This window comes from Ursus maritimus, unplaced genomic scaffold, assembly GCF_017311325.1.
Source record: "Ursus maritimus isolate PB19 unplaced genomic scaffold, ASM1731132v1 scaffold_19, whole genome shotgun sequence".
Classification (NCBI taxonomy): Eukaryota; Metazoa; Chordata; class Mammalia; order Carnivora; family Ursidae; genus Ursus; species Ursus maritimus.
Window position 1 is genome coordinate 27,806,302 of NW_024424341.1, and position 19,350 is coordinate 27,825,651.

At 59.6% G+C, this 19,350-nt stretch overlaps 1 protein-coding gene across 5 annotated transcripts; it reads left to right on the plus strand.

Moving 5' to 3' along the window:
* Positions 1-1,107: 1,107 nt before the first annotated feature.
* MTSS2 (MTSS I-BAR domain containing 2) lies at positions 1,108-19,344 on the plus strand. Of its 5 annotated transcripts, none has more exons than XM_040633560.1 (15): positions 1,108-1,181; positions 6,037-6,098; positions 6,190-6,263; positions 7,072-7,156; positions 7,244-7,335; positions 7,422-7,496; positions 7,827-7,835; positions 8,750-8,907; positions 9,337-9,444; positions 10,338-10,435; positions 11,953-12,175; positions 16,840-16,914; positions 17,247-17,423; positions 17,605-17,770; positions 17,848-19,344. In XM_040633560.1, exons 1-15 carry the CDS (start codon positions 1,113-1,115, stop codon positions 18,600-18,602), a joined length of 2,226 nt encoding a protein of 741 aa, XP_040489494.1. In that variant the 5' UTR covers positions 1,108-1,112; the 3' UTR covers positions 18,603-19,344. The 5 variants fall into 5 exon arrangements, with proteins under 5 accessions (XP_040489494.1, XP_040489496.1, XP_040489495.1 ...); XM_040633562.1 differs by having other exon boundaries at positions 12,049-12,175; XM_040633561.1 differs by lacking the exon at positions 7,827-7,835.
* The last annotated feature ends 6 nt before the right edge of the window (positions 19,345-19,350 follow it).

Sequence of the window (19,350 nt, forward strand, 5' to 3'; positions counted from 1 at the left end):
CTCATGATGGCCCGGGGAGAGGGCGAGAATGAGTGCGTGTGCGTTGTTCCCCAGGGCCCCGCGTAGCGCAGGGAGGGTGGGTTTCCCTGCCCGGAGTCTCCAGGACGACAGGCTGTACTCGCTGGTCGTCCACGTGAACACGCGTGCGTCCCCACACACGTGTATCCAGGCGACGGGGACTGGAGACGGCAGCCCACCTCTGCTCAGCTGCTCTGACACCGGCCCCCACTGCCGAGTAAGCAGGTTGCCCGACCTGGTCACGACACCCCAAAAGCTCAGCCTGCCCCGCCCCCAATGCGAGTGGCTTCGGCACCGTTTGGAAAAGCAACCAAAGAGCTTCTGGAGGACCGTCCGGACTCGTCATTGCCCGGAATGGAACGTCCCAAGGTGGGCGACACCCCACGCGCCCCCGTGAGTCGTATATCGTGTCCGCGGGACGCTCCCGGAGGAGCCCAGCCCGCCGCCCCTCCGCTAAAAGCGCGGGAAGACCCGGGCCGGAGACCACAGGCTGTAGGGGGTGCCGAGCCCCTTCCCCGGCGGCAGACACCCAACCACCGGTCCCCACCCGCCAGGCAGCCCGGTGGGCCCCGCCCTAGCACCGCCCCAGCACCGCCCCCGGCCCGCGGCGGCGCCCGAACCCGCCGGCCCCGCTCGCCCGGCCCGTCTGGCTGCGCCCGGGCTCGGATTTCAAAGCCGGGCTCCGGCGCTGAATGGGCCTGCGCCCGGGCGGCCTTTCCCACAGCCCCCGCCCCCCACCCCCGCCGCGGTCCTCCCTCCGCCGCACCCACGTGACGCCCGAGCCGCGGCGGCTCGGATTACCGCCGCCGCTCCAGTCCCCGCGCCGAGGCCGCGCAGCCAGCTGCCCGCGCCGCGCCCCCCGCGCCGCCCGTCCGCCCCGCCGCGCCATGCGCGCCGCCCAGCCGCGGCCCGCCACCCTGAGCGCGCGCGGCCGGCCGCTGAGCGCCGCCCGGAGGCGGAGGCCCGGCCCGGCCTGGAGCGAGCGCCCGCCGCGCCCGGCTCCCTCGGCTGCCGGCTGCCGGCGCCCCACGCCCCTGCCCGCGCCCGCCGCCGCCGCCGCCGCCCGGCCCGGCCCGACCCGAGCCGAGCCGAGCATGGAGACGGCGGAGAAGGAGTGCGGCGCCCTGGGAGGGCTCTTCCAGGCCATCGTCAACGACATGAAGGTAACGGGGTGCGGCGGGGCGGGCTGCCTGGCGGGCGCGCGGGTGCGGGTCCCCTCTGGGGACGAGTGGCGGCGGGCATTCGGGCCCCGCTGTGTGCGCGCGCTGCGCCGTATGTATGCCCTTGTCTGAACGCGTCCGGCCTGCGTCTGCTGTGTGCCTGGGTCTTGGGGTGCCTGTTTGAGGGGGTGTGGGTGTTCGTGGGCTGGGTGTCCGTCCTGCGCCCGGGGTCTTTGCCCGGGGTCGCCGGGTCGTAGTGCCCCCATGGGGTCCCGCCCGGAGCCTGCTCACACGCGGGCTCCCTGCGCCCCCGACCCCCCAAATCATGAATGGGGTTTGGCTCCCGTGTCGACCCTACGGCCCTAAATTTGATGGGTCCCGGGTCTCGCCGGCCTCCGCCCCCTACCACCACCGTGCACTCCCCCCCACGGCCCTGGAGCCCAGACAATGCTGTCACCGCCAAAGCAGGGGAAAATAATAAAGCAGAGAACCATTAACTCCTTCCCTGCCGGCCTCGGCCTCTGTGCTAGACCCTGCGACTCCTGCACCCCCACCCCCACCCCTGCCCAGGTCCCCAGAAACAGGCCCTAGGAAGCTGCAGGATTCCAAGGTCTTCAGGCTGACCGTCCCTGCATCCCAAGGCCTCTGTCTTCACCTTGGAGGGAGGAAGGGAGAGGGTTGGGGTTTCTGGAGCAGCCCCAAGGGAGAACCTACCACCCCAGGCTTTCAGCACCAACCCCCAGCACCCCTCCATGACTGGCCAAGGCCAGACAGGAGCAAGCCACCAACTCTTGGCTCACCACTGGCTCAATAGGTGGGGAAACTGAGGCCTGGGAATGGCTCAAGGTCATTAAGGAGACTGTCCAACTCTGTCCCTGACCTCACCCCTCTCTGTTGATCTGGGGAGCAAGGAAGATCCTCTTCCCAGAGAGGCCAGGGTTTGGAGGGCTGGCCCAGGCTGACTAGGCAGAGGGGAGTTCCAGCTCCAGTGACAGGATGGGGGCCGGGAACAATGCTCCTACCTTTCTCCTCTGCAGCAGGATTGTGGGGCAGGGGAAAGAACGGGGCTCTCCACATGAACTCCTGAGAGTCCCTACCCTATCACACACTCCCCAAGTATACAACACAGACTCCCACAGTGACATCACAGGCCCAGGAGGAGACACCACACACCAGTGCAGCTAGCCCCACAGCGGCCAGGCAGGCCCTTCTGGAGGCTCCCAGTGCTGCCGGGGGGGGGGACAGGCCTAGGGGCAGCTGCCGGATCTCTGCCCCAGGAAAAGGCCTGAGGCCATCCCCACCTAGGACTACAGGGTTAGCAGCCTATAGATGTCCCCCACCCCCCACATAGGGTGCTCCCCTGAGACCTCCATCCCCTGCAGCTCTACCTCTGGGCCCCTCTGGCAGCCCTCAGAAGTCCTGGCCTCTCCCTGCCCTCAGCAGGCCCTCTGTCCTGTGGACATCAAAGCCCTGGCACTGGGATCCCTTCCTGGGACCAGGCAGCCCAGACCACCCTCCCCCAGCTACCCCCGGGGCTGGCAGAGAATGGGACCTTCCCGCACCCTCCTCCTCTGCTAACACTGCAGAGAGGAGCATCGTCTCTGCTCAGAGACGAGGGACAACACTGTCCCTCCCTCCCCAGGCAATTTGCAAGGAACTTGGAGATCAGACAGAAGGAAAAGGGAGATAGACCAAGAGTTTCAGGCCAGATTTTCTGACATGTGTAGGTTTCACCTGGGGTGATGCCAGGTACTTGGGACATATGCATGTGTTCAGGTCAGGGACAGAGAAGGGACTCGGCCACCTGGAGGTTGATCACCTGGATTTGGGGGGGGCAGCTTCTGGCTGTTTCCCTTGGTGATCTGAGCCACAGAAGGAGCGGGGCTTCCACAGAGGAAGGGGGTCAAACTGAAGAGACTGAGCTTGCCCCACGAGGCCTGTCCACAGCGTGTCCACAGGCCCCACAACAGCCGCAGAGCAGGATCGAGGCCGCCCCGAGCTGCACCTGGAGGCTGGAGGATCAGGAGGAGGGCACCAGCTCAGAGTTGGGGTGGGGAGCTCAGGAGCTTTCCCTGCCTCTGTGCCTCACTTAACTCAGCTTAGATGCCCCCTGGGTGGGTGCCAGACCGCCCACTGAAGCTCAGAGAGGGGCAGAGGGTTGCCCAAGATGGCAGGACGGGGCGAAGCTCCTTCAGCAGAGTGAAGTGGGCCTCCATTCAGTACTGGCCAATCCAGAAAATGGGCCCATAAACTTCGCCTGTCCTCCCAAAAGTGGGGAGTGTGGCCCAGACATAGGCCCTGCTGGGTGGAAGGGGCTTCCAGCCAGAGGCAGGGACCCTGTGCCCCCTCATTTTTTAACCAGCATTAACTGAGCGCTTACTGCGTACTGGGCAAGGTGCTAAGTGCTTCCCCTGCAGTGCCTCCTCGAGTCTTCACACAGACCCAGTACTGTAGGTGTAGTTCCCAGCCTGATTTGCCAGGTGAGGAAACTGAGGTCCAGAGGGGAGCCCTGGTCCAGGGTCATCCAGAAAGCCGTCTCTCTAGGATCACAGCCAGGACGACAGTCCCTGCCAGGTAAGAGACAGAGTCTCCGAGGGCCAGGAGTCCCAGCGGCCTCCGCATCAGACTCGCGCCATCCACCTGAGCGCCTCTGGTGACAAGCACTGGGGACGGAGTGGGGGTTTCCCCCATCCCTGCAGTTCCTGTCCCCTCCCCTCTTGCTGCCCAGATGCTGAGCTCTCTGTACCCCTGGAAGTACGGGTAGTGATCAGTCAGACATGGAATCAGATCTTGCCTCTGCCATCTGGAGGCCTTGAGCGAGTCAGTTAATCTTTCTGAGCCTCAGTTTCCTGACCTGTGGAATGGGGGTGATAGTTGTATTTATTTCACGGGGCTGTGCTAAGGATCTGACACATTCCCAGTGCAATGGGCTTCGTTCACACAGTGCCCGGCATGGCCAGGAGCGGTCACTGCCACTAGTGGTAACCCAGAGTCTTAGAGCCTGACAGCCAGGGCATGGCCAGGGTGGGGGCATGGGCCCAGGTGAGCACTGAAGACACTACCCTGGACACTGGCTGCTCCAGCTACCCCCCCCACACACACACACCTCTTCATCTCCAGGGTCCTTTATGAATTACATACCGGTGGGGATGGAGCCCCGGTCCTTAGAGACCAAGGTGCTCGGGTCCCTCTGCTGAGGAGGAACTAGGCCAGGCCTCCCCCATGCCCTGTCTTGTCCCCTCCCCACTGGTAAAGCTGAGGGGGTAAGGGTCTGAGATGGAGTGAGCCTGGCTGGCTGGAGGCCGGGGAGATGGGCCTCAGCCTAAGGACTGTCTGGGGTAGGAACCTGTCTGTCCCCAGCTTCACCTAATCCCTTGTGCTCCGAGACTGCCCAGAGGCTGCTGAGGGGCCGAGAAGGTGTCCTGGGGGCCAGGACAACTGCCCTTGGACCCCTGCCTCTTCAGCATTGTCTCTTCTCCCTGGAGGTCTTAGCAAGGCTTCAGGGCTGGGATGTTGAGGTGATGTGAGCATGCCACCTTTCAGAAGACTCTTGGGGGTGCCAAGGTGAGAGTCAGCTCATTGGGATTGCCAGGGACAACCTACCAGGCTACTTTACCCTGAACTGTGCACACATGGAGACAGCCCACCCACAGCCTCCCCCGTCCCGCTCCAGCTTGTGTGAACTTCTCAAATATTTGCTTTCCCTGGGCACTGGCTGTGCTGGGTTGGGAGGGGAGGGAGCTTCTAAGGCTGTCAGAAGTTGTCCTGTCTCCTTTCCGTCCCTGCAGGCTGTCCTCAGCTGGAGAGGCCATCTAGAACCTGCCCCTGGGTTCCAGTCTGGCAGAGCCTCCTTCTGAAGCCTTGAGGGCAGGGGTCTCTGCCTTCTCTGTTTCCCCAGCACTGAGCACCCCAGCCTACATGGAAGGGAGGGTTAGAAGCCCTTTGGGGCTGGGGCTTTGCTGGCCTTGGGCTCCCCTGCAAGCATCCAGGCCTCCACAGGGCCCTTAGGCCAGGGCTGAGGTTTCTTCAGGACCCAGGCGCCATGGGAGGGCGCATTAGCCAGAAAAGCCCCTTGATCAGACTGGACAACTTGGTCGCCAACAGCCCAGCCTCCCCACTGGGAAACCCCCTCCCAACTCAGAGCTTTGGGCCAGGCTGGGATAAAGGCCACACTGTGTCCCCAGGAGGGGAGGGGAACTGGGGGTGGAGAAAGGTGGCTCTGTTGGCCGCACAAGGCCCCATTCAGCCTGGGGCCTGGCTGTCCTGGGCAGGCTGGCTGGGCCCTGCAGCAGTCACAGGCTCTGCAGGCCCCGGGCCTGGGATGGATGGGTGTCCCGGCTGGTAGCAGCTTCCGGGGCCCAGGGTGGGCGCCCCCAGAGGCCCCAGTTAGAGACCCGGCATGGCGAAGCCCTGCTGGTGCACACTGGGCCTCTGCTCCCCTTGCTGTGTGGCCTATCCTGCTTGTGTCCACAGGGACACGGTTCCCCTCACACAGCTCAGCCCAGAACCCCTGCCAGAACCTAGGAGAACCCCGAGGAGACAGAACCTGCCATTTTCTGTTTCCATCTCCCCTGAGGGAGGATGTGGGCCAAAACAGTGGCCTCTGTAGACAGTAGGCCAGACTTACTGTCAAGGAGGGAGGGATGAGCAAAAAAAGGCACGTGTTCCCGGGGCCAGGCCTTCCTCAATCCCTGTGGCTCTGTCCTTGGTCCTCTGTCATCCCAGAAGGCCTAGGAGCCTCCCTCTCCACGGGGGCAGGGCCACTCTCTCAGAAACTGCCCAGAATCTGGACCGAGGCATGTGGGGAGCCCAGCCTTACAGCCTCCATAATCTCATTATGTCTCCGTCTCCTCGGCAGAGCTCCTACCCCATCTGGGAGGACTTCAACTCCAAGGCCACGAAGCTGCATTCCCAGCTGAGGTGAGGCTGCCGAGGGTGCCCCAGCTGGGGAGGGGATGGGCAGAGGATAGGACACCTCACCCACAGACCATCCCACTGTCCATCTCCCCAGGACCACTGTGCTGGCTGCTGTGGCCTTCTTGGATGCCTTCCAGAAAGTGGCAGACATGGCCACCAACACCCGAGGTGGGGAGGGGGCGTGGCTGGAGGTTGGGTACGCCCCAGGTTGGGCTTGGAGGCTGGAAAGGCTGAGTGGAGTGTAAGCCAGGGAGACGACATGGGCCCAGAGGTGGGACCCTGAATTCTGTTCCCTAATGGAATAGGCTGGTCGTTGAGAGAGCGAGCCTCTTAGCACTAGTGGCATGCAGGCAGGAGTGGGTGAACGGTGACAGGGATGTTACGGCGGGGGTTCCGTTCTTGCCGTGGGCGGCCAGCTCCGACCCTCACCACAGTTGTTCAGCCTTCTGTACAGTGCGTCTGACCATGGCATCCTCTCACCCCCTCGCATCTGCCCGTCTGAGAGCACGCAGGGGCAGACAGTCCCCTGTTGGCCTTGGCGTCTCCTCTGCCTTCTAGTCCAAGTAGCAAGGATCTGGGCCCCTGAGAACCAAGGTAGCGGGCGCTTGCTCGCACTCTCACGCCTGCCTCTGGGCACCTGGAGGGGGTTCCCACCAGGGCTGGAGGGGATTTGGGCTAGCCCTTTGGACGGTCTCTAGCACTGGCCTGCCCACCAGAACACCTGCAGCTGCAGCAGGCGGGCACGGCGGGCATGGGCAGGGCCTTGGTCCGGCACAGAGAAGAGTCTCGGCAAATACTGAGAACCGACCAAATCCCCCGCACCGACGGCGGGATCGCCTCTCGGGATCGCGCAGTGCTGGGGGCGGGGCGCGGGCTGCGAGCAAGGCCTGAGTGGTCGGCGCGCCCCCTCGTGGCCGAGGCTGGGACTGCAGATGCCCCGGCGGCCCCTTCCCACGCTGCGTGCTTGCCTCGCCAGGGGCCACAAGGGACATTGGCTCGGCGCTCACGCGCATGTGCATGCGCCACCGCAGCATCGAGACCAAGCTGCGGCAGTTCACCAAGTGAGTGGGTGCCGCGGTCGGGCTGGCGGGCGCGGGTGACGAAGGGAGACCTCGCTGGTGACCCTGACCCTCCTGCCCCGCCCACAGCGCGCTGCTGGAGAGCCTCATCAACCCGCTGCAGGAGCGCATCGAGGACTGGAAGAAGTCGGCCAACCAGCTGGACAAGGACCACGCAAAAGGTAGGCCCCGGGCTCGGGCCGGGGCTTCCTGTCCCCGTTGTGCAGAGCCCCCCCATCATAGCACTCCTCTCTCACCCTGTGCACAGAGTATAAACGAGCCCGACATGAGATCAAGAAAAAGTCTTCAGACACGTTGAAGCTGCAGAAGAAAGCACGCAAAGGTAGAGCCCACAGTGGCCCATGGAAGCGTAGCCCCATGGAGCCCCACTCTGTATCCCCCACACCCTGGAGGGTGCCCCAAGACATCATCCTGGCTAGAGGGGCCCTATCCTGGATACAGGACCCTCCAACCTGCTGGGTGGGACAGAGGGAGCCTCCCTGCACCCCAGACCTGGCCCAAGCCCTCCCCTCTCAAGGAGGCAGCAGGAGGCCCAACAGGCCCAGGCCCCCACACCCCTGCCCCAGGAGTGGCTCTTTCCATCCGGCTGTCTTTCACACATTCTTTCTTTCTCTGTCTCTCCTCCTCTCCTCCTCCCACATCCTTCCTGTAGAGCTACTTGGTAAGTCAAATGTCTGTCCCTCCAGCTGCTCCTCCCGTCCTTGTCCCATTTGTCTGTCTCCCCCAGCTCAGGGCCATTGGAAGGAGCCTCTCCAGGCCAAGGAGGAGCGAGGAAGGCGGTCGGTCCAGCGAGGGAGGGGCCCGGGGCACGGTCCTCCTGGGGCCCTGGGGGCCCCTGGCCAGGGATGAGTCTCAGGCCACTGCTGGGTCAGTCTGCCAGGCTAAGAGGGGTTGGAGCGGGCGGGGTGGGGGGCACAGGCCCTGGCTGCCCTACTCCCACCAGGCCCGCCCAGTTACCTGTCGCCTTCTCACTTCCTGTCTCATCATCTCTACATCATCCTCTTGCCTCTCTCTGTCTCTCTCACTGCTGCTTTGTGTCGCTGTTGCTGTCCTTGTGCATTACTCCCTGAGCTGAGTGGGAGCCCAACCCCTTCCCCCGGGGTCCACCCCCTAGCTCTCCTGACCCCCCCGCACCTCTCAGTGGCCTGGCCTGCAGCTAAGCCCCCAGGCTCTACTTTGTCCGCTCCCGCCCTCTCGCTGTGCCCTGTGCGGTGAGGGGCTGCTCGCCCTCGGGCAGTGAGGGTATCCTGGGGACGCAAGTCTCAGCTCTGGAGGCCTCTGCTGGGCTTGCCTGAGCACGCCTGCTCCCAGGGTGGCTCCCGGTGGCTCCGGCCACTCCAGGTCCCGGCTGGCTTTGCAGCTTTGGTGTCTTTCCGGTGTGTGCGTCTGTCCTCTCTGCCTGCTTTGGGACCAGCCCCAGCACAAGCGCCAGAGTCCTGGCTGCCCTCCCCGGTCCCCAGACCCCCATGGTAGGGCCCAGCCCCACGGCCAGGGACTGCACCTCGGGGCCTGAGCCATGCACACAGCGAGCCGGGCCGGCGTCCCCAGCGCGGCCTCTCCTCCCAACCCCTCCAGGGAAAGGAGACCTGCAGCCGCAGCTGGACAGCGCCCTGCAGGACGTCAACGACATGTACCTGCTGCTGGAGGAGACCGAGAAGCAGGCAGTGCGCCGGGCCCTGATCGAGGAGCGTGGGCGCTTCTGCACCTTCATCACGTTCCTGCAGCCTGTGGTGGTGGGTCCCTCGAGTCAGAGGGGTGTTCTCAGCATCCCCGCCATTGGGCTAGTTGAAGGGTCTCCCCAAATCAGGAAATTCCAAGAGTCAGGCTTCGGGAGCTGCTGGTGGGGGTTCTTCTGGGTGACTCAGAGGCCCCAGCAGGTTGGACCAGGGCCCAGGGTTGACCCCTCGGCCACTTCTCAGTGATACCTGGCTGGGTCCCTTCAGAGCCGCGTGCTCACAGCCCAAGGACAGGTCTCCTAGCTCATGATGTGCTAATTTGGTCTGGACAGATGGTCACACTGGCCCCAGGGTGTCCAGTTCCAGCCTCCGTCAGACCCGAGCAGTGTTGGGTGAGAGGAGAGAAGCCAGGGGAGGCCCATTCCTCCAGGGTGCGGGGGGTGGGGCAGGGGCAGGGCCGGTGGGTCTGACCCGCTGCTTCCCCAGAATGGCGAGCTGACCATGCTGGGAGAGATCACCCACCTGCAGGGCATCATCGACGACCTGGTGGTGCTGACAGCGGAACCCCACAAGCTGCCCCCCGCCAGTGAGCAGGTGCGGCCAGTCCTGGAGCTAGGGGACAGGGGAGGGGATGACGTGCTGTTGGTTGGGGATAGTAGAGGAAAAAAGAGGACAGAGGACCAGACATGTCCCAACACATGCTGTAGGACATCCAGGAGCACCTGCCCAGGGGCGGGGTGGTGTGCCCAGGACCCAGTGGGGGCCTCAGTCTGAGAGCAAATCGGGGAGGTCCCGTGTCTGCCCGGGGCTCACCCTGAACAAGCCAGACCTGGTGACGCCTGTCATCCACATGCAGAACCTGTCCCCTCCCCTAGACCCAGGCACACAACTAGACACAGCTGCCCACACTTGCCACCCGCTCGGCTCACCACCGTGCTCCCACTGCACGAGGGTCAGTCCTACTTGACAGGCCCGTGGTGTTACTCTCACTCGGTGCCTACTGTGTGCCAGCACTGTGCCGAGCACTTTCCACGGCTATCCCACTGAAACCCCCAATGGCCCTGCAAGACAGGAACCATGGGCTGCTCTTCACGGGAGAAAACGGGGCCGGTGAGGTTCCAGAGACTTGCCCAATGGACAAAGGAGAGCCAGGATTTGAACCCCATGGTTTCCATCATGGTCACTCTCTTGGCTCCTCTGCCAGTGACACCTGGTTCTTCCATGTCCCCTGCCTGGCCCAAGAGGGGGCCGCATCCCTGAAAAGCAGGGAGGGCAGAGTCTCCCTTGATGTTCCCCTGCCCCCCCTCCTCTGGCAGCCCTGCTTCCAGACTCCCCTGGAGGGTCTGCTGTGGGGCTTGGCTCTCAATCAGGAAGGGGCGGGGGGCGCGTCTGGCCCTACCAGCCCTCCATGGGGACTCCCGGAAAACCAGAAGGCTCTCTGCAGAGGAGGGCTGCCTCTGGTGACCCCCATGCCTGTCCCTGTCCAGGTGATCAAAGACCTGAAGGGCTCAGACTATAGCTGGTCCTACCAGACCCCCCCATCGTCGCCCAGTGGCTCCGGCTCACGGAAGTCCAGCATGTGCAGGTCAGTGCGGGGTTGACGGGGGGCGGGGAGGGGCAGGGGCCCCCGAGGAGGGGATGCGTAGGCTCCCAGCAGAGCTGCATCAGGATCTGCTGTCGGGCCCCAGAATCACACAACGGCGTCACAGAGGAGTTTGCATGCAGGCGTAGAGGACAGACGTACCCCCATCTCAAGGCTGCTGCCAGCGCAGGCGTGTGGTAGCGGGAAGCGGGGGCAAGAGTGGCTTTGTTTATGGAGCAGTCGCTGGGTGCCAGGGGCCATGCCAAGTGCTTTATGCATTTTCTTCACTGAATCCTAACACTGCCATATCAGGTATGGTGTTGTCTCCAGTTCAGAGAAGGGGAAACTGAGGCACGGTGTCCTGGCATTTCACGACGGGGCTCTGCCCAGCCCAGCAGAGTTGGTGGGGGTGGAGGGATAGTAAGAATCTGAGATCAGGAAGGGACACAGACGCTTCTGGGAAGGTTGCTGAGGCCACAAGGTAAGGGACATTCCAACCGGGCTGGCTCCTGAGTGCTGGTTCCCGGCCGATGCCTCCAGCCTGCACCCCGGCCCTGCTGGCCCCCGAAGTCTCATTCCATCACCGTGCAGGCTCAGGTCGGAGATGCCTCCAGGGCTGGCACTAGGACAGCATTTGGAGGAGACATTTAAGATTCAAGGTTCCTCAGGTGGGGGGCAGTGAGCACAGAGTGAGTTACTCGTGGGGGAGGCCCCTCTGTCCCAGGCTCCCCTTCCCCAGAACCACCTCTGGCTGGGCGCCTGGGCACAGGAGGTAAGCCAGGCATGGCCATCAGCAGCTCCTGTCAAGGGAGGATGGCCTGGGTCTGTTGGACTCCAGGTAGGTGTCTGTCACAGCAGGGAGGGTTGATGGCAGAGGACACCCATGACCCGGGGGGAGGGGGGGCTGAGTGGCTTCAGGATCACATTCAGAAAGAAGGCAACTTCATTGCCCAGAGTGACATGGTTGCCTAGAGGATGTGAGCTACGGAGGGCTGGACACACGCAAGGGGGTTGAGGGGATGAGAACAATGATGGGTGCAGGACCCACACAGACCATCACCACACTCTAGGTATCCAGTTAGGATTTGATGGCAAAGATCAGACTTCGTGGAGGCAGTCCAGAAAGAGTCAGATTTGTGTCAGGTTCTAGCCCAAATGGGACAAGGTTTGATGCTTAGTGACTCAGTTTCCCCATCACCAATCTAAGGTTTACTGTTCTTAATGGCAAAGTAGAAAGCAAAGTGACTGCTTGGCCCTGAGCATGCCCTGGAACACTGGGGTGCTCCAGGGGCAGGTACTGGGCCAGCTCTTGGGTGCTGTCCCCTGCCCGGGCCCCCTTTGCCCCCTCCCAGAACCCAACTGTTCTGTGGCACCCAGGTCTCAGGACTTGTAGTCTGACATTGTCTTTTCCTTCCTTTGCCCCTCACCTCTCTCCTTCACCCTCGTCCTGTCATCCTTCCCTCCACGTGCACCCTGTGTCTCCCTGTCTGGCTGCTGTCCCCCTTCCCTCACTCCCTCAGTGCCCCCAGCAGCAGTAGCAGTGCCAAGGGTGGCGGAGCCCCGTGGCCTGGGGGTGCCCAAACATACTCACCCAGTTCCACCTGTCGCTACCGCAGCCTGGCACAGCCAGCCACCGCCGCCGCCCGCCTCTCCAGCGTCTCCTCCCACGACTCTGGCTTCGTCTCCCAGGACGCCACGTACTCCAAGCCCCCCTCACCCATGCCTTCAGACATCACCAGCCAGGTGAGGAGGTCTCTGCAGGGCCTGCAGCTGTTGAGACTTGCCTGGAGGTCCCCAGGACCACCTCACTGGGGACCAACCTGGCTAAGGAGAGGTGGACGAGTTTCTAGAGCAGCCGGCATCTGCCACAGCAGTGTGAGCAGGGGCTCTTATGGCCCCACTTCCTCCCCACTTCCTGATTCCTTACCTACTGCCGTCTTTTAGCCATGGGAGCCCCGAGGGGGCTGCTTAGCAGCTCTGATCCCTTGTGACCCTCCCCATGCATAGGCTTGCTGTGATGGGATGGCTGGCCCTAAAAGGCATCCCCAGGAGCCCCAGGACATCCTCCTGCTTCTACACACTTGGGCCAGTTCACTCTGAACCCAGAGACTGGCCGACGGATCTCCTCGGATGCAGGCTCAGATCCTGCAGCCTCAGTGAGATGGGCAAACGGAGGGACCACAGTAGAAGACAAAAGGAGGTCAGGCCACCTGCCCCGGGGAGCTATCCTCAGAGTGTCAGCAGTGACTGCATTTGGATCCAGTCTGCTCTTCCTCCCCGTCTAGGCTAGTGCCTCCATTTGGGCTCAGTATTTTATGTTCTGTTTTTTTTTTGCTCAAGGATGTCCCCATTACACTTCCAGTCTCTCTCCCTGTGCTGGCTCATTCCCATCAGTATACAGACAAGCTCTAGGATCATGCGTCTTAAAAGCCCTCCCTTCCCCCGGTGTTATCCTTCAGCCACCTAGTATTCTTCACAACAGAACTTCTCAAGAGTTGTTTGCCCTGACCGTCTCTACCTCATTTCTCCCGTTCACTTCTGTCTGCTTCACTTACATATAATTGAAAAATTTTATATTTAATTTTTCCTATATAGTTCTATGCATGTTTGCTATATATATTTTGAGAGTCTTTTATTAAATGCATACAAGTTGAAAATGTCATCTCTTCATAGTGAATTGAATCTTCTAACATGATGTAGTTGATCTTCTGTTCCTTATAATGCTTTCTTAGTCTCTTTTGTTTGATATCATGACAGCTATCTCAGCTGTATTCTGTTCAAGATTAATATTCTCATTTCCCATCTCTTTGCTTTTAAACTCACTATATCTTTATGTTTTAGATGAGTCTCTTATAAACAGCAGATGCCTAGATGTTCTTTTATACGGTCTGACGATCTCTATTTTTTAATCAGTATTTTTAGTCCACTTATATTTATTGTGATTAATGACGTATTTGGACTTCTGTCTTCTTTTTATTCATCCTGCTTTTTTCTGTGCCTCTTTTGTCTCTTCCCTTGCCATTTGTTTTTCTTTTTCCCATTTGTTCCCCCCTACTAGATTGTCAGTTATAGTCAATTTTTTTCTTTTACAGGGTACCTTGAAATTTTAGCATACATCATTACAAAGGCTCTCACCTCCTGAATAATTTAAGGATCTTAATAAATGTTTTAACTTAGTCACCCATTTTCTCCCAACTTATAAGCTATTGTATGTTATTCTCTACTTTTTTATAACACTCACAAATGACATTTTTCTTCTCAATTTCACTATCATTTTGTACATATAGTATTTGTCGAGATTTCTCCATATGTTTATACATTTCTTTGTTCATTTTTTCTTGCACCTAAAGTCTTCCTTCTTTATAAAGTACAGCATATCTTTTAGAAGTTCTTTTAGAATAGATCTATAGTAGTAAATTTTCGATTTTTGCTTATCTGTAAACATGCTTCATTTTGTTGTCTTTCTTAAAAGTTTTGCCAGGGACACAATTCTGAGGTGACAGTTATTCTCTCCCCACACTTTGAAGGTATTTTCCTACTGTGTTGAGGTTGAACACCTTTTCATACTTCTGAAGGCCACTTGGCTGTCCTCTTTTATGAAGGACCTATTCACATTTTTGCCCATTTTTCTATTAGGTCGTTGTTGTTTTTTTTTTTTTTTCTTATTGATTCCTAGAATTTCTTATATGTTATGGATACAACTCCTTCATCTGAGATCTTCTCTGATTCTATGGGTTCCCTTTTTACTCTCATAATGGAGTCTTTTAATGACCTAAAATTCTTAATTTTAATGGCTGTCCAGTTTGTTCAATTTATTCATTTTTCTAAGTGTGCTTTTTGCATCCTGAGATATGTTTGTGTACTCCAAGGTCACAAAGATATTTTTCTCGAAAACCCTCTTTCTTTTACCTTTTTCATTTTGATCTGCAGCTCATCAGGAATTGTGTGTGTGTGTGTGTGTGTGTGCACGCACGCACGTGCCGCGTGTGCACGCACGTGTGATATGAGGTAGGGGTCATTTTTCCATACAGATATCTAACTGGCAGTTTATTGGAAAGGCCGTCTTTTCCCCCACTGCACTATAGTGTTGCCTTTGTCATAAATCAGGTATTCTCTATGTACCTGTAGCTGTTTGTAGGGAGTTTGTATTCTGTACTGCTGGTTGGTTTGTGCTCTCATACCAAGACCATACTGCCTTAACTATTGTAACTTTATACGAAACTTTGTGGTAACAAGTCTTCCAGCTTTGTTATTCTTCAATATCACCTTGTCTATTTTTGGCCCTTCGCAGTTCCTTGTATTCCTTAATGTCAGCTTCTAAGTTTCCATCAAAAAAACAATAACAGCAACTCCTGAGGTTTTGCCTGGGGAGTGATCATGTCTCTCCATTTATTTTGGCTTTTCATTCTCTCGGTGATGTTTTGTAGTTTGCCTGCAAAGATCTTGCACATTGATCATTGGAATTTTTTTCCTTTGTTTATTTGATGTTTATTGGTGCTATTTTGTTTGTTTTAAAATTTTTATTTATTTGAGAAAGTGCATGAGCGGGTGGGGAGAGGAGCAGAGGTAGAGGGACAAGCAGACTCCACTCTGAGTGTGGAGACTGACGTGGGGCTCAACCTCATGACCCTGAGATTATGACCTGAGCCAAAATCAAGAGTCAGGTGTTCAACCAGCTGAGCCAGCCAGACGCCCCTGCTGATGCTATTTTAAATTATATTGGCTTTTTAGGGATTTGTTTGTTGGCTGCTGATATTTAGAAATTTGATTTTTTTCTTTGGTATATTGATCTTACATTCAATAATTTTATTAAAAACACTCATCAGTTCTGATAACTATAGACGCTTTTGAGTATCCTGCCTGTACAACAGTCATGCCTTCTATGAGTAATGACTGCTGTTTTTCTTCCTTTCCAGTCCTTTTGCTTTCTACTTTTTCTTGCCTTACTGCTCTGCTAGGACTTCAGTACTGAGCAGAGATGGTAATGGTGGGCATCCTTATCTTTTTCCCACCCTCCAAGGAAAATATGCTGATATCTGTGTAGATACTCTTTACTATCAGATGAAGGAAGTTCTCTTCTATCCCCAATTTAAGTATTTGTTTGTTCATGAATTAACATTGAATTTTTCCACTGAGTGTTCCAAATGCTTTTTCCATTGGTTTTTGTTTGCTCTAACAATTATATTGGTAAGAATCCAAATTGGTTTTTGTTTCGTCTGAATCCTCACCTGTGGTTCTTTGTTTCCTTTTATTTCGGTGATCTTGGTTCATCATAAACTGCAAAAAAAAAAAAAAAAAGAAAAAAAAATCTGGGGGTCTAAATTAAGGAGAATTTGGAGAGTTTGACCGGGCAGGCGTGGTACTAATAATGGACCCTTTGCAGGAACCCTGCCTTAATTCAGGCCATCACAGGGCGAGCCCCTCACCTTGGCCCTTGCCCAGTCTCCCAACCTCTGTGCTGTACTCCGCGTGTGCCTCAGGGAGCCCTCGTGGTCCTGTGTCACTCTGGCTGCTTTTGTCTTCATTCTTGTGTCTTCTTTTGAGTTGGGGGCTTCCCAGGCCACTTAGTCCCCACGACTGCCCAGGGCAGGAGTCTCCACTGCACGCTTGGTCCACTCAAAAGCAGACTTCCACCCCCACCTTTCTGTGACCTAGTTCTCGAGATCTCCAGGGATGTCTCCGTGCGCTCATCGGATGGACCCCCAGCAGCATCAGCTCTGCTGACCATCCCTCTTCCACAGGGCAGGGCCTTCTGACTTCCATGACACCATCTGCTTATGGTTTTTTTCCCACTTCTCTGGCAGCTCCTTGTTCCTCTCCTTTGCTGGACCTTCCTCTTCTTCCCAGCCACGGAGCATGGGTGTGCCTGAGGTCCTTGAACCTTCTCTCTAACTGCCCTTGCCTCCGACGTGACCTTACTCTGTCTCATGGCTGTGGATTGGTGGCTCCACCCTTGTCCTCTCCCTGAACTCCAGCCCCGTAAATGCGGTTGCCCACGTCGCATCTGTGCGTAGATAGCTAACAGGCAGCTCAGCTCTGCACATGCAGGACAAACTGTGGACTCCTTCCTTCCTGCAGGCCGGCCCTTCTGAGATGACAGGGACCATCAGCCCCGCTGCCCTCCCTAGTGTCTCTCTTTCCCTGGCCCACCCCGTCCGGACCGTCAGCAGCGAGTCCTCTTGTTACTTCTCACAACCTCTGGCTCTTGGGCTGGGCCGCGGGGTCGATCGGTGCCCTTAGTGTGTGCTCAGGGTGCTGAGATCTGCTGCAGACGCTCGCAGGGGTGGCGGGGTGGGGCACCGAGCCGGAATGCCCCGCTGCATGCCGGCGCTATGACCAGGTCTGTTTTCTCCTCTCCTCTTGGCCTCCCTGCCCCGTCCGCCCGCCTGCTCGCCTCTGCATGGCAGAAGTCCTCCAGCTCTGCGTCCTCAGAGGCCTCGGAAACCTGCCAGTCCGTTAGCGAGTGCAGCTCCCCCACCTCGGTCAGTGCCCCCCACCTGCAGTGGGAAGCAGGGAGGGTCCAGGGTCAATCAGAGGGGGGTGCACACAGTGCCTGCTCCCCACAGGAGAAGCCGCCTGGGCACACCTGCAGCCACTCCCAACACATCTTTCCCTCCTGGGACATGCCATCCTACCCCTGGGCCCAGAGGGACTGAGGGGTCATGGCACCCTCCGTGCCCTGCCCTTGGCCATGATCATGAGCCTGAGGCCCCCATATGGGCCTGAAAACCCTGAACCTCAACTATAGTGAGGGGGCTCTTCGCCGTGGACGGCAGGGCCAAAGGCCCCCTGACCCATCTGCCACGCCCTGCAGGACTGGGCCAAGGTGGGCCCCCACGAACAGCCCTCAGGCACCAGCCTGCAGCGGAGGAAGGACCGAGCAGAGCACCCCCGAGACACGGAGCCAGGCCTGGCCAGCGGGGGCACCCTGGGTCCCAGCGGAGAGGAGGCTCCACGACCCCGCATGTCCCCTGCCACCATCGCAGCCAAGGTAGGCGCCAGCTCCCCTGGCAGCCCAGCCCCGGGCCCCAGCTTCCCTCCCAGGTCAGTGCCAGGAGGCCCAGCAAGTGGTCTAGGGGCCAGCCTCCTCCCCCTGGCGGGAGCCACCTGCAATCAGGGCTGAGGTGGGCAGCAGGGAGCCAGGCTTCAGCCTGCAGTCTTACCACCCCCAGCACGGTGAGGAGGTGTCCCCGGCGGCCAGTGACCTGGCCATGGTGCTGACGCGCGGCCTGAGCCTGGAGCACCAGAAGAGCAGCCGGGACTCCTTGCAGTACTCCAGCGGCTACAGCACGCAGACCACCACGCCCTCGTGCTCCGAGGACACCATCCCCTCCCAAGGTAGGCGGTGGGGCCGGGGCTGGGTCACAGGGGCCTTCACAGCCCTGGCCCCGGCCCACTGCATCCCGTGCCCCCAGGCTCCGACTACGACTGCTACTCTGTGAACGGGGACGCGGAGGCCGAGGGCCCCGCCGAGTTCGACAAGTCATCCACCATCCCCCGCAACAGCAACATCGCCCAGAACTACCGCCGCCTGATCCAGACCAAGCGCCCCGCCTCCACCGCGGGGCTGCCCAGCGCTTCGGGCGCGCCCCCCGGCGTGGCCACCATCCGCCGCACGCCGTCCACCAAGCCCGCCGTGCGCCGCGCGCTCTCCAGCGCCGGCCCCATCCCCATCCGGCCGCCCATCGTGCCCGTGAAGACGCCCACGGTGCCCGACTCCCCCGGCTACGCGGGGCCCACGCGGGCGGGCAGCGAGGAGTGCGTCTTCTACAGCGACGAGGCCGCCTCGCCCCTGGCCCCGGACCTGGCCAAGGCCTCCCCGAAGAGGCTGAGCCTGCCCAACACGGCCTGGGCCAGCCCGGCCCCCGAGGCGGCCAGCTACGCCGGGCTGGCGGCGGACGACGACGACGAGCAGCAGCAGCTGGCCGCCAACCGGCACAGCCTGGTGGAGAAGCTCGGGGAGCTGGTGGCGGGCGCCCACGCCCTGGGCGAGGGCCAGTTCCCCTTCCCCACCGCCCTGGCCGCAGCCGCCCCCGCCGAGGAGACGCCCAGCCCGCCCCCTGCCGCCTCGGGCGACCCCCCGGCCGAAGACATGCTGGTGGCCATCCGCCGCGGGGTGCGGCTCCGCAGGACCGTCACCAACGACAGGTCGGCGCCCCGCATCTTGTGATGGCGCCACCCTCCCGCCCTCTGGGCCCGCGACAGGCAGGCGGCCTGGCAGGTGAAGCGCAGCCGTTCAGCGCGCAGGCACAGCGAGGAGACAGCAGAGCCAGGCAAGCTTTTGGGTTTTGTTTTTTTTTTTAATCACACGTGATGGAAAGACACTCATCTTGGATTTCAGCCTTTAAAGAGGGACTGACTTCTTTAGCAAAGCTGGCCAGCTCTGAGCCCGCAGGTCTCGAACTGGATTTGGAGCCTGTTTTCTACCTTTCTTGCCTGCTCTGCCCCTCCTCTTCCTCTCCCACACGCCCTGCCTTCTCCCCCGTCTCTGGGAGCCCTGGTCTGGGCCCTCCGAGCGGTAGCGTAGGCGACCTGGCCCAGCTTCTCCCGGCCCGCCGGGCCTGGGGCTTCTCCGAATGCCGGCCCCCTCCGCTGCTGCCCGGGCCCCTGTCCTTCCTTCTCCCTTCTCTCCCCTCTGCCGGGTTCCTCTCAGTCAGGGAGGCAGGCTGTCTGGGGCGGGGCCAGGTGCCCCATCAGCTAAGTTGTCAGGTTTGACTGAAAAGCTACAGAGTGGCAGTGAAGGGGGGGGGACAGGTTGAGGTTGGGAAGCCCGGCCTGCTGTGGAGGAGAGAGGCCCCGGGCCGTGGACCCCAAGGGGAGTCGTGGGGGCCTGTTTGGAGGAGGCTGTGGAGGCTGAGATGGCTTCAGGGCCTAGTTTCCCCTCCTCGGGGGAGGTGTGGCTGGGGTTGAGGGTCAGG